This window comes from Nipponia nippon, unplaced genomic scaffold (assembly GCF_047370975.1).
Source record: "Nipponia nippon isolate SJK-2023a ecotype South Korea unplaced genomic scaffold, ASM4737097v1 scaffold_2, whole genome shotgun sequence".
In the NCBI taxonomy this organism is placed as follows: domain Eukaryota; kingdom Metazoa; phylum Chordata; class Aves; order Pelecaniformes; family Threskiornithidae; genus Nipponia; species Nipponia nippon.
In genome coordinates this window covers 59,536,535-59,550,425 of record NW_028262336.1, presented here as the reverse complement: position 1 = coordinate 59,550,425, position 13,891 = coordinate 59,536,535, and the positions used below count along the sequence as shown (strand labels likewise).

Below are 13,891 nucleotides of genomic sequence, written 5' to 3'. Positions count from 1 at the left end.
CTAAACAAAACTATTCCTTCACTCCTCATGGAATCTGAAGAAAATCTGTATTTGTTCAGTACTTAAGATGATTCTTTTCAGTGTATCTTGCATTACTATCATTTTTGAGGCATAAGATACCCCAAAATACAGATAAAAGCCTGACGTCCCCTTCGCACCAAGGCTGGAAGCACCTTGGCAGTCTATTAGGCTGCAGAAGGAAATGCTCTGAGGCATTTGTCACTTGTCAAATGAGACAATGCTGAGATGCCCAAAATATTTTCTCTTTAAGGTATTAAGGACACCCTGAGGGGAGAGAGCACCAGCATCCTGCCATCAGACTGCTACCTTGGAAAAGGAGTCTTCTGTCTCACTCCAGAGAGGCATTTGAGAGACAGGTAAGTACACCCAAGTTTCCGGGGTAAGTTTTGTAGACCTAAAATTCACTAAACGCTGCTCAAAGACTAAGTGAGGGTGAAAGACATTCTGTGCGTGCCTGGAGCCCAGAAAAAAGAACTTAAACCTCATTTTCCCTACTGTGACAAACCTTTCAAGCAACAGAAGGCTGACTGGAACTATGGTAGGGCAGGAGAGCAGCCCGCAGCTACAAGACTTCAGGATTTATTTTAAACCTTATCAAAGTTTAAACCTTTTAAACCTGCTGCTGCTGGAGGACTATTAGGATAGTTATAACACCACTAAGGAGATAAGGCTTCAATATAGTGGCATTTTGGGGGAGGTGGTATATGTTTAAATGGGAAACCTGTCAAATATAACATACCCATATCTTACCTGAAAATGATTCCTTGAAAAACAACTTAGGCTTTTAAAGGCCAATACAATTATGTATTATTTTAATCTTAATGCTAAAGGAAGACAGAAAAAGCATGTTTACAACGTCAACACTTCAGTGAGAGAACTTCGTATTGCTATCCAATTATGTGGTCTGCCCAGCTTTTGGACCTATATATAAAAAAAATCCAACGTGAATCTTACACACTTGTCAGCTGGGCATAACCACCATTCATAGCTACATCAGAATAAACCAAGTTATAGGTATATTAGACAGTATTAGACTACTGACGTAGTACATACCACATAGCAGTATCATGATGTGGTTCGTGCTCATAACAAAACACCTCAAGGCACTCGGCAAATCTTGTTCTCACCACCTACAGTAAAAGCAGCCCCAAATCTGAAGGAATCGGCATGCACTGTTGTCAACCGCCCGACTGAGAGGTAGGGTATCTTGCGTTTTCCTCTTGAAGGACATGCAATGAGGTGAACATTCAAGAAGGCATGCCCTGAGTGCCACCTCGAGATCAAAGACCAGGAGACAGCCAGCACCTCTCCCTCCCCAGCAAGTTTCAGTCCCCGCGTCCAGGCCACCTTACATTGGCTTGGATTTGAGAGGGGAACATCGCTGGGCTCCACATCACTACCGGTCACTTCTAGAGAGTTTTACGTACCTGTGATCCTCAAATTATGCTGCACTACAACGTTTTCTAATCAAATAATTTAATATCCAATTTATCAAAGTAAGGAAGTCACTTGTTTTCTTTTTCACTGAACCGTGGTGAAAAAAAAGGTCACTGTTTTATTCAGCATCATAGTTACATAACAGTTGTCTGTTTCTATTACTAGAAAGAATTTATTAAAATAGTCCTGAAAGATACCTTTTCTTTCTCCAATGATTTCAAAACTGTGCCTTTTAATGCCAATTCCACACAGCCACGGGTTTGATCGGTAGTAGTCAGTTATAGCAATTGTCAAGGCACAAGCTCAGCTCTGCACATCCGCTGCAGCTTGTATTATAAAAGAGATATGCCAGTTACCTCTTTGCTTAAAAACGCATAATCCCTTTATCGAATATTGCAACAGGAGAAATTAACATTAAAACACAGACTACGAAAGGTAAAGGATTTATTTCTGATATGATTTGTAGAGTTAAATTAAAAAACTACTGAATACTTTATGTAGTAGATGAACAGAACCTTAGTACTTACTTTCTAACAGTTTATTTAATGGTTGGAAGTGTACAACATGAAGTAGGCCTTACGTTTAATATTGTTCAATTTTGCTTATTGTTAGATGAGATCAAAATACAGTAGCCATCCCTTTAGATTATGTTGCAACACTGATCATGTGCCTTGATAAGTAGGAACAACGATTCATTAAATAAATGCTGATGACGTCACACGTAGGGAAGACTTTGGATTGTCTATTTAAAATGTCAACATAATAGGCAATTAAGAATAAAACTTCATTTTAAGTGCACTTCCACATGCTTTGTTTATAATATAGCAAAAACTTCCTATCTTTTTTTCCAAACACTTCACTCCCTACTCTAAAGCTGTTCAGTTGAAAATGCACTTTCCCCAGTAAACTTCTTTTTTAAAAAAAGTAACTAAAATTTCTACTCTTTCATATGCTAAGAAATGTTTCCTAATTGAAAACACAATTTATTACAAGACATGTGAAGACAACATATAGTGAAATGAATTTTAATTGTTGTGCTGTGACTAAAGTAAAGTTCTCAAGGCTGCAATTTAACATTCCAAGTTCTCCCTTCCATCTTTATTGATTCTTAAGATTTTGCACAGAAACTCTTTGGGGGCTAGAACAGCAGTAATTGCATCACACTGTTTTCCAAGACTTCAAGTTTCAAAAGCAAACTCTTCAAAAAGTACAGTTCTTGATTTGATTAGATACAGGGACAAAAATATAGCACATACTTGAAGGTTACATGGTCTACAAATGATGGCAATATTTTCCTTGGGAGAGTACAGTTTGTTTTCTTGTAAATACTCAAAAAGGCTCAACTTCAAGCAGTAATAAACACAAGCAAAAGTGATTTAACCCTTAAAATAAATATTCAGGAAAACCTCTCTGTACATACAAGTGAAAGAATATGTAACACTTTCACGCTAAAAGAAAAAATAAAGATTTTGTTCATATAAGCAGCTGAAATCTGCTGTTCCAGCCCAATGTCCCCAGTAAAGAAGGGAGGCACAAACACAGGTGACTACTGTAGCTCACTATCTTATGGCCTTTTTGGACAGGGACATCACCACCATCATCTTTTTAATCCCTTTTGTTATATTTATTACAGCATGCCAAATCCTTTGGCATATGTGATGGCCTTCAATAATCTTTCTTTAAGCTTTTCTTTGCTTGAGTACTCCGGAAGCAAAAGTACATTAAAGCATGTGTGAGATGTAGGTAACCTGTGAGGAAAACAAAAAAGAAGAATTCAGATCTGGGAACACGCAGTACATGCAAAGAAATACGTTGCTATTTCACAAATCCAAAACAGTGAACAGTGAAGATAATCTCCTTTGCTGAGAGATTCAACTTTGAGATTTAACTAAGTTAATAAATTAAAAACACAGAACTCACTTTGAATTTACAAACAAACGAGCAAAATGTAGATTGGTTGGTTGTGGTTTTTTTTTTTTTTACCTCTCTGTATCTGGGCCATTTTTGGCTATGATCATCTTTAACTTTCCAAGTCCTCCCACAGGGGCTCTGTCTGTGCCTGTTGTAAACTGTAAGAATAGTCTTTTCTGTTCATCTGTAAATGAATGGACTATTTCCCAGAATTCCCTATCAAGGAAGAAATCAAAAAGTAAGTAAACCAAAAACTTTCTTTGGTATAAATGAGACTTTCAGAAGTAATTGAACTTTGAAGGTTTAGTAATTCTAATCAATCTTAACATCAGTTTACAAGTTGCATTCATAAAAACGAAACTAACAGTGACATATTTACCAGTCGCTGAGAATCAGAAGTAAAAATCAGAAATATTACCAAAACACTGCAGTTTAACTGTTTTTAAATGTTAATTCAGCTCATAAGGGATTTGCAGATATTCTTCCTTTATTTTATTACTCCTGTTTCCTATGCAATTATACTGGTTCTGCTACACTGTCCATTGCTACCACTTCTTAAACACCACAGTAAACAAATGCAGCTGCTGTCAAAGGCTTTCTACCCTAGCAGGAACTAGTTAAGCAGTTGGCAAAGTCTAGAGGACTGAAGATGCACACTTCTCTGACCCTTGTCTTCAGAGTTCTCTAGTCAAAGGGGACAAGAAGGTAAAAACATGAAAAACATTTTCCCTCTTAAAAACACTGAATTTACTTGATTTCTAATTAGAGAAGAAAGTTCTATGCATGTGACCCATTCAAACAATTCAGCATTCGTGATTTTTTTTTTTTTTTTAAAACAACAACAGAGCAGTGGTAATTTATTGAAACAGCCCTTTTTATACTGGGGATTATTTAACTATATAGTATAAGAGAAAGACAAAAAAAACCCAGGGAAAAATCCCTTTTAAGCTTTACTAAAGTTCACTGGAAGCTAAAGACACTGCTTACACTATCTGCTTTTTTCTAATGACGGTATTTGAGTAAAGTGAAATTATACGTAAGACACTTGCATCTCCAGTACTACAAAAATACTTAATCTTACAATATTAAATTCATTATGAAGAAACAGCCATGTAGAGTGCTTTTAACCTTTCAGAAATTAGAAAAAATTACCTAATAATAAGAGAGTCTCTTGTATAGCCACCATCATATTCTGTAGTTTCTTCTAGTGCTTGAAAATCTAAATTCTGTAAGAAGACATTTTTAAAAATGACCACTAATTATATACTTAGGATCAAAAAAGCTCCACTTTTTCTGGTGTAAATTCAGGATTCTTACCCTACTTCCACAAATAAGTAATTCAATTTCCTCTGGTCTAAATAAATATTTCAAAGGAGATTCATTGGTCACCATGTGGAATCCTCTCCGAAAGGCCTTGAACTGCTTTTCTACTGATTTATTGAGTATATAGTCAGCATACAGATTGACAAATTCCTGTAAGGAAACAATCCCCAAAAAAACCTTAGGACTTCGACACATGCCACTTGAAGTATCTCCCAAAAATAAAAGACCCCAAAATACATTTAATTCTATATAATTCTATGTAGATTATCTGGACTCAGCTTCTACTAAGCAACAATAAAGAGCACATCTCAAATATTTCTCAAACAGGTCAAACACAACACCCAGAAGCTATGCATGCATGTATCGATGTTTTCTTTAAGAAAAGCCTTTTCTGCTTACAACTACACTGTGCTATGGCAATTTTAAAAGGCTTTTGAACTTAAATTATAAGTGAGAACAAAACTTTATAGAGTCCTACATAATTCCGCATAGAGTACCAAAAAGTTACAGATTATGTTAAAAAAAAAAAATCGAGCGTACCTTTCTATTTTCATTCGTAATAGGAATTTTATCACCGTTTTCCTTTAAATCATGCATCATTGGATTGCCAAAGAGATCCGTATGAGATATTTGAAATGTTATCATCATATCATCTTCCACACTTCCTTCATACTCTAGTAAGTCTCTCAAACTCTGGTAAAGAACCTAACAGAATAAGAAATACATGTCTGTCATAAATAAGTTTCAATAGATTTCACTGAGTACTACCAGAAGACATGAAATCACCTGCCTCAAAAAGGGCTGTTACATTCTACGACATGAGTTCCCTAAGATCTCCCCTAACAGTCCAAACAAAGGTATATTAAGGTCAGTGTTTGTAAAAACAACCAATAGCAGATACAAAGGAAAGGCAAAAAAGAAACACAGCAATGAGCGATAACTCCCTTAGAAGAGACTACCAGTACCCAGGAATCTTCCTAAATGCAATGGTCAGACCTGTAGCTTTAAAGCTACTGCTTACCTCTTCCTCTTTTAACTCTTTTGAAACTGTATTGACTTTTGGCATCTAGAACATGTTACACTGGTAAGTTGAATATATATGTGTTAAAAATAAAAGAAAATGCTGTATTTTGTATCAGATAAAATTCAGGCAGCAGGCTTTTATCTCCTACATCTTGATTTAAATCCCAAACGAACTAGGAAGTAATCTTGAAGCAACACAGATGAGGCACTCATTAAAGCAAGAAAACATGTAAGCACAAAAAAAAATATCACAAGTTAGGTCAGAATTTGCCAAGTGGAATCTGAAATTACCTGTAAGAGTTTGCTCTATTCAAAGGAGCAACCAGCCTTCTTCCCTGCTATGCCTTAGGAAAAGCCCAAGACTCTCTTGGAAACCAAAGGCTATGCAGAAAAGGAGCAATTCTTTGGCTGAGACAGAGGTGTAGGACTCAGAAATGCAAAGTGAAGGTAAAAGCAACAACTGAGTGCAAGCATATTTTTTTATAGTAAAGTAGAAGCAATAAATTTCCCCTCAATGCTTTAAATATTGAAAGTTTACATGTAAGCCTCATCCTCTCGCTATCTGTATCCTTTTCATTCTTCCACGGCACCTTTAAAAATATCTTGCATTGAAAATGACTGGACTTGGAACTGCTGGTGGTGAGGGCTGGTGAACACCCTATCCTCTATGCTCTATAGCATTAGAAAAACCATTGTGAGGCTTGACTACTCCGAATTTCACTTTTGGTTTGAGAAGCTCTGAAGTAAGTGTTTAAGTTACATTAGAATACTAAGAATTTGAAAAGGATTATTTTAAAAGAAGTCAGTGTAGGTGTCAGAGGAGAAACTTATCTAAGAGTAGGGGAGAAAAAATAAGAAATGTCCTGCCTTGTTCCACAGAAATAAATCCGCGTTTTCTGTCAAAAAATTGCAAGTATGTAATAAAAACTACAGGAAACTGGGAGCACTGTGTATCTCTCAACATTATTTTACAGAGAAACTGGTCAAAGCTGGCATGCTGTTTTATGTAGCTATCCAAAGCAGACTGGATAACCTATTTTTTTGATTACACATGCCTCATTTTCTGATTAAACAAAAATAAAAGGCAAGTTCTTTTTAAACAGTATCATTTTAGTCATCTTTTTTGAATAGCTGAAGATTTTGCATAACTGCTTATAAAAAGGGGAACGTCCCACCATTTGAAATGAAATGAAGCACACTAATAACTCATACTAGCTACCATGAGGGAAAGCTGCCGATGATCTTTGATTGAAGATGGAGCAGGGCCGAGTCATCCTGCATACGTGCTTCTATGCTCCATCTACTAAAGCATGCACATGGCTTAGTGTTTTTGTATAGCCACTGGCTGGGGAGGAGTGGGGGAAGATGGACACTGATCACTGCTCCCAAACTGCAGGGATATTCATCAGCTGCCTCATCTGTCTTTTGCTTTAGACAAAACCAAATATGAGCATCACACCTTTGCATGTCTACTGTGTTACTTTCACATTTTTTGTAGAAATCTGCTTCTACAAATGGATATAAACAGCCTAATTTTAGAAGTCTCTTTGGGAAGGTACTATTAATAATAGTTTATGCTTAATAGTGCTCAGTGATATTAAGCAATTTAGGCAGTACGTAAAAAAAAAAACCAACAGAACAAAGCTTTATTGATACCAAGCCCTATTTGTTGATTTGACAATTCTGCCTCCTCCAAACCAGATGTAGTAAGAGATTTTATTGCTTATGAATTTATTTTAACAAATACAGACTCTTCACACAAGTCACTGGTTATTTTGCTTCCACTTCTGACAGTGATCTTGCATTTAATTGAAATCTAGATTAAGTTATTGCATGAAAAACACATTAATAAACTCAAAGAACATAATGAACTTACAGGATGAGAGTCTGCCAGATCACGGAAAGTTCCTTTTTTGCCCATTAGCTTCCTGTAGACAACCATGGGAAAATGTACATCCAGTATACAGTTATTGTAAATAGCCAGACCCAGTACTATGCCAATCAGTGTAAATTGACCCTCAGTTTCAAAAGAGGACGGATTAAACCAAAACAGTTTTGTAGATTCATCATATGTGAACATCCCTGTAAAAAAAATGATGTTGAACAATTATGGTTACATTTCAATAAAAATGACATGCAAAACATACCATTATAAACCCATTTGCATTAGAATGCCTCTAAAACATCTTTAACTTAATATTATACTGAATTTAATGGCAAAGAGAAGCTACTTACCTCAGGGTAATTGGAGCTGCTCAAAATACTGTTACCCACAATACCATTAAAAGCACGCAGAAGACCTGCGATACAACATCCCGCACTCTCACTGAAGCTGTACATGCACAGCCTTTCATCCCCTTCCGTTACCGAGGAAGCAGCAGCACATTGTCAACATAGATGGTAACTTCGATAAATACAACAGTGCAAGAAAAGAACACAATGAAAAACCACGTGGATGAAATAATTCACCTACTATAAAGTGACAGCCTTTCCTCAAAGACTTTTCCAGGCCAGTTCCAAGAAAGGAACAGGACTAGATGCAGCCCTATGACTGAACTGGAAGCTATGATTGATAAAGCAGGAATTAATCATCACATATAAAGCTCGAGTTAGATGCCTAACAGATTTTTTCGTTTGTTTGTTTAAAGGTACTCAACAAGGTCCACTGAGTTGCTGCAGCTATCACATACATCCTAACTTGAGGGGAAAACATAACTTGTGACTGTTGTTTCACAGGAGGGGTTGCAATTTTAACAGACTAACTGTTGAAAGGGAGCGGTTTCGCTTTGTTCCCCTATCCCTTCACCTGATTCAGCTCACTGTTTCAGGTGACCGATTTCCTGCTAAGTTCACAGGCTGGCTCCCTTCACAGCAGGCTTCACCAAATGGCTGAACCAGAAGCTGGAGGGAGCGGGTAGAAGTGTACAGACAAGGGAAGGGCAAAGAGCTCCTTACCCTTTTGGCTGTAGCAAGCCACTAGATTAGCTCTTGTTTATGAAACTGGAGTTTGTGTACAGGCTATAAACTATTTAAATGAGTCCCATGGTAAAATCCATTGCTTACCTGACTAGATATTGAAGCAAGGTAAGTGCAAAACCCATAGGCTTAAGGGGAGGGAGAGACACCACCCTGGACCAGTATAGTCCCAGTGACCTGTTGCTTGTACAGCTAAGTCTCATGATTTCCAGGCAGAATCTAAGGAAAAGTGCCCAGGCTCCTTCCTCCCCACACACGAGAAGTTAGATGCACGTGGTCAAGAACATGAACTGTATCTGCCACTAGGATTTATCTTGTCAAGTCTTAAAAGATACGCTTACTTACAACCTATGGAGATGTACAAATTGATTACAAAGCCACATGAACAGAGCCACAAAATAACTCGTAAGACTGAAAATAAGACGTCACCTTCAGCCAAGAGATAAAGCCTGAATTTGCATTCAACGTAAGGAAATGAACTGTAAACTCATTCAGAGACTCTGGCTATTACCCAAAATTGAAGATTATTTATCTCAGTAAGGTACTAAGTCAGGGTCAGCTATTAGGGGAGCACACAAGTAACAGACTAACAAATCAGGTAAGGCAACTGGAAATCAGAAATGGATGAGCAACACAAGCATATATAGGAGAAACATCAAATAGAAGCCTGCATTCCATTTTCTGAATTGACTGAAGTAACTTCTGGATTACTGGCACAATAAAACCAATGACTTGTACTTTCTGGAAGATGATGGAAGAGTTAAACAGTCAAAACAAACAACTCCAGCAAATGTCTAATAATGAAGGACTAACAGTTTACCCAGATCTACATCTGGAAACACTTTAACACGAAATACAATATTTTATTCACTGACCACAAGTAAGACTATAGTACATTAAAAACATAATGAAACACCAGAAGAAACTGGAAGCTGCAATAAGAGGAAAACAATTGTATAGTGTTGCTAGGAATATTATATGAACTTACTCCTTCTTCCCTTTTACCAGGGTGACTGTTGGTCATAAATCTGATATTTTGCCTGAGTTATTGCCTCCTTTGAGTAAAACTTTAAGGTAGTTTAATATGAAAACACTTGAAATGTAATGGCAAAGAAACTATTACAGCAATAAACATCACTCCACACATACCTATCAGAGGACAGACATTTTAAATTCCATTTAAAGGATTTCCTTCATTTTCTCAGGTAAATAGAAGTATTTACAAATCAACAAAAGTCACACTTGGTATATATGGTGTGTAAACTGTTATCCTGTGGTGCATATTAATAGGTGTAAAAGAAGAGACGACTGTGAAAGCAAGCTACATTTTCTGCTTTTACACATTTACGCCAAAAGCCAATAAATGCCTTTTTTTTTTAAAAAAAAGTTGATATGAATAGAAAAAAGCGTACTTTTTTCTGTATTTTGAATACAAAAGTAAAATTTAAAACATGCATGCACATCTAATCTATCACCCATCTTTACACACAGGGAGAATACATACACTGGCTGGATCTTAGCTGAATCAGACTTCGATTACTAAATAGGAGTATTTCAATATAGGCACCCCATACAACTTCTGTTTATATAAACTCAGGTCAAAAATGTATTTCTCATTGGAAATACAACTTTGTCAGTCAAAGTACTAAGACTTCCTTATTTTGCCATACTCTAATTTATTCCAAGTAACCTTGCTAATTCAGATTCCAAATCTCTCCAAGTTAATAGCAGTTTTCAGAGTAAGGTTTGTCTGTGGATCTGTATCACTCATTACAAGAGCTGGCTTGTGTACAGTGAAGGGCAAGTGCCAAGGTTCAGATTCTGTTACCAGTTCTGGGGACTTCCTCTTTAACCGGTTCAAAATGAATTTCTGTGTTTCTTCATCAATTTTCTAAGCTACAAAACCAAGAACAACGGCTTTCTGTTTTAAAACAGTTCAATGAACCCAAATTAACTAATGGCCATAAGCTGTTGAGCTTCTTTAATGGAAGCCATTACAGGAACTACAATGCGACATCATATTTCACAAAACTATGAAATTAGTATAGGAACCTGGTAGGTCTCATTTCTATTCTAACACAAAGTATTCATAATGTTTTAAAACATTTTAATCTTTTCAGAGCAGCAGACAAGCTGCATATTAAAAGCAGCTTGTCCTTGCATGTATAAAAACGGAAGCATAAAAGACCGGTGCAGGGAGCAAGGGAAAAAACAGCAAGATGGAAATGTGACTGTTAAAACACAAATATAAAACTGGGGCTCTGATATAGCAAATGACTCTTAGTTCTTAGCTAACTACAATTAAACTCGACATTACTGCCACACTTTGGATCTGTACCCCTTTTAGAAGAAATCGTTAGAAGAACTGAGACTATCAGATTTTTTTTTAAGCTGGAGGAAGGGGAGGAAATAACTCAAAAACTCACCATAGTCCTACTCTGGTTTTATTGCAGAAGCTCTTCCTCTTTGGTTTGATTACTAATTCTAGAAGCTAATCACAAAGCAAAGCGAGGAGAAAGGTGAGAGAACAAACAAAGGAACCCTGCAAAGAAACCCTATACTGATTTATATCTAAACAAGCAATGGTAGCTTTCACTAACTATACACAGTTATACCTTTCATCATTCCTCCTTAGGAGGATGACTGACGATGAAATACTGAGCCTCAATGGGTCAAGTACTCTCATGATCACCAAGAAACCTGGACAGGTTCAGAGAGAAGCAGCAGCAGATGTAGAAAGGCATTGCATAACCATAGAACAGCCCAGGTTGGAAGGGACCTTGAAAGATCATCTGGTCCAACCTTTCACAGGAAAAATCTGATAAATTAGTAAATTATTAGAACACATACCAATATCTGGATTGAAGATTTCTTCCACAACCAGTTGAAAAAATTCTTTGGAAACACCTCCTTCATCTACCCCTTGTTCTCCTTCAAATTCAACATACAATTGCTTCTTCAAGTCTGCAGGATTTTCCATGGCAATCATCTCTAGCTATTGAGTGAAGAGATAGAAAGTATTTCATTAGTAAATCTGTTTACTAGAAGAGTCAATTGAGTATCAAATAATGAAATCCAAACTACCCTCCAAACCTAAGAAGAAAGTGCGTATAAATCACAACAATAAAATATCAGAAACCAATAGTAATGCTAAATCACCCTAAGCATGGATTAGAATTCAGGGATTAATGCAGCAAGAAACTCACCACAGATCTGATCTGTTAGCCAATTAAGACTGTTAGGCTTCTCCATTTCTATTCTTTTAAGCACTTATTTTAAATAAGTAAGCATTGCGTTGCACAAAATTCACAGAATACAGTGTGAAAACAAGATGTACTACTGGGATAATTAAATTCATCTGACAATGAAAAAAAGACTGCAATCTGATCTACATCTGACAATGAATGGTTTTGTGAAGGGATTACACAGATGTTTTCAGAACTTTCATGTGATAATTTACAGTGGAAGACAGAAGACAAGCCTTTGACCGGTGGTTGCACCTCACAAACAAAGAGCTGGGGGGGGAAGGGGGAACCCAACAGAAATAAAGACACTAATGTTACAGTCAAATCAACCCCCTTTGAAGAAGTCTCAGAAATTTCTTGCTCTTATCTCTTCAGCATCTTTAAATAGATATACTGCACTGCTCCAAGAAAGTGAAAACTCAGTTAAGGTCAAATAGTTATGACATTTCATAGGAAAGGGTTTCATGTCTCTATAAAGGCCATTACAGGTCTTTCACTTTCTTCCAACCAAAAAAACGTATAACTTTTGATTTACTGAAAGGATACAAGAATATTTTGCAGTTGATAAAAAATATGCTGCTTAAAAGCATAAACATATCGGTTAAACCTGTGCAGCGTGATTACTGCTGTTGAGTTTTCTTTGCCATGTAGGTATGTTTAATGTAAAGTAAGGCACGGATGGATCTGTACATTCCTCTGCCAAGACCATATTACTGCTGAGATTCGCCTCTAGTCTGGGCTAGCACAAACTATTTACCAGCAGGTGTCCTTGACATGCCAAACCATTTCTTTTTATTTCACTACCCTACCTTATCCACACACACGCCAACATATCATGTCCCAGAATTTTACTACAGAAGCGTAAAGGAAAACAGGAACAGAACAGAGCGGATAAAGGCAGCAATAATGACACCATCAACTCATAAAATGACACCACCAGTAAGATACATTTTCTCCCAGTAACCGCCAAGTCAGCCAGCAGTCTTGCAAGCAGCACAGCAGGGGTAGATGGGTGACAGAGCTAAGGTGGTTAGCGTAACAGATTCGAAGACTCTGAAGCTCCTCATGCAAAAGGAGCGTGTGGGGAAAGAATTGCACTAACTGGTACTGAAAACTAGTATCAGGAAGGGAAAGAGTGTAACTTGATAGCATATAAAGCTCAGTTAAATAAATGGAGGTAAGCCATGAAGACCCCAAGAACGAGAGCAGGCAAATTCAGATTAGTAGATCGAGATGTATATTAAATTACAAGATTATGTGGAAAACTTAGGTATGTACTACCTAAAGCAGTCTGTCCATTGGGTATTCTATTGCATATAATTTGCAATGAGCTATTTTTGTCCCTAAGGAGACGAAGTAACATTTATTCTTTGAAATTCACCATATTTTATCAACAATACTTCTGCAGCAAAAACATGTTGCAGTTCTGCCCCCACTGGTATTCTCATCACATGCTTCCCATAACAGTATAGTTTTGCATCTTGCCTTTCATGTGAGTCTTAAAATTATGCATCTTACAGATGCGTAAAAAAATTTTTGTTCCTGAATAGGACAACAATGGAGCTTAAGCCATGTTAATAGAACTGAGACCTTTTAAAAACAGAGAAGTAGCATTTATTTTAAGACCTTAAGTACAGGTTATACATTCAGGCTGGACAGACAGAAGTTCTCCTATTTGAAAGCTTCCATTTACAACTGGCACTAATACTACTTTATTTTTTTCTCCTCAGTCATGACTTTGTTGGCTTTGTAATATTTGCCACCAGCAATTTACTATTTTGCAAGTTTTATGAATTTTGATGAGTTCTGAGAAAGCAAGTATTACCTCTGCATTTCTTTTGGGACAGCAACCCTTTGCCATGGTGCAAAGGCTCTCTTGTATCATAGAAATACACTTGTATTAAGGAGATTGCTCATATTTATACCTATAAAGCAATTTAAAAAGCTCTTTCAAA

General features: G+C 36.8%; 1 protein-coding gene across 10 annotated transcripts in view; it reads right to left on the bottom strand.

The window, feature by feature from the left end:
* Positions 1-1,888: 1,888 nt before the first annotated feature.
* UBE3A (ubiquitin protein ligase E3A) overlaps positions 1,889-13,891 on the bottom strand; it is a 54,240-nt gene continuing 42,237 nt past the window's right edge. For 9 of the 10 annotated variants that reach the window (XM_087756134.1, XM_087756137.1, XM_087756131.1 and 6 more), the window contains 7 exons: positions 11,542-11,686; positions 7,592-7,797; positions 5,233-5,397; positions 4,687-4,842; positions 4,522-4,595; positions 3,442-3,585; positions 1,889-3,206 (listed from right to left, as the gene is read on the bottom strand). In XM_087756134.1, the coding sequence (XP_087612260.1) occupies positions 3,086-3,206; positions 3,442-3,585; positions 4,522-4,595; positions 4,687-4,842; positions 5,233-5,397; positions 7,592-7,797; positions 11,542-11,686 (1,011 nt within the window). In that variant the 3' untranslated portion in view covers positions 1,889-3,085. The remainder of the gene's footprint in view (positions 3,207-3,441; positions 3,586-4,521; positions 4,596-4,686; positions 4,843-5,232; positions 5,398-7,591; positions 7,798-11,541; positions 11,687-13,891) is intronic. The other variant, XM_087756139.1, reaches the window with a different exon arrangement.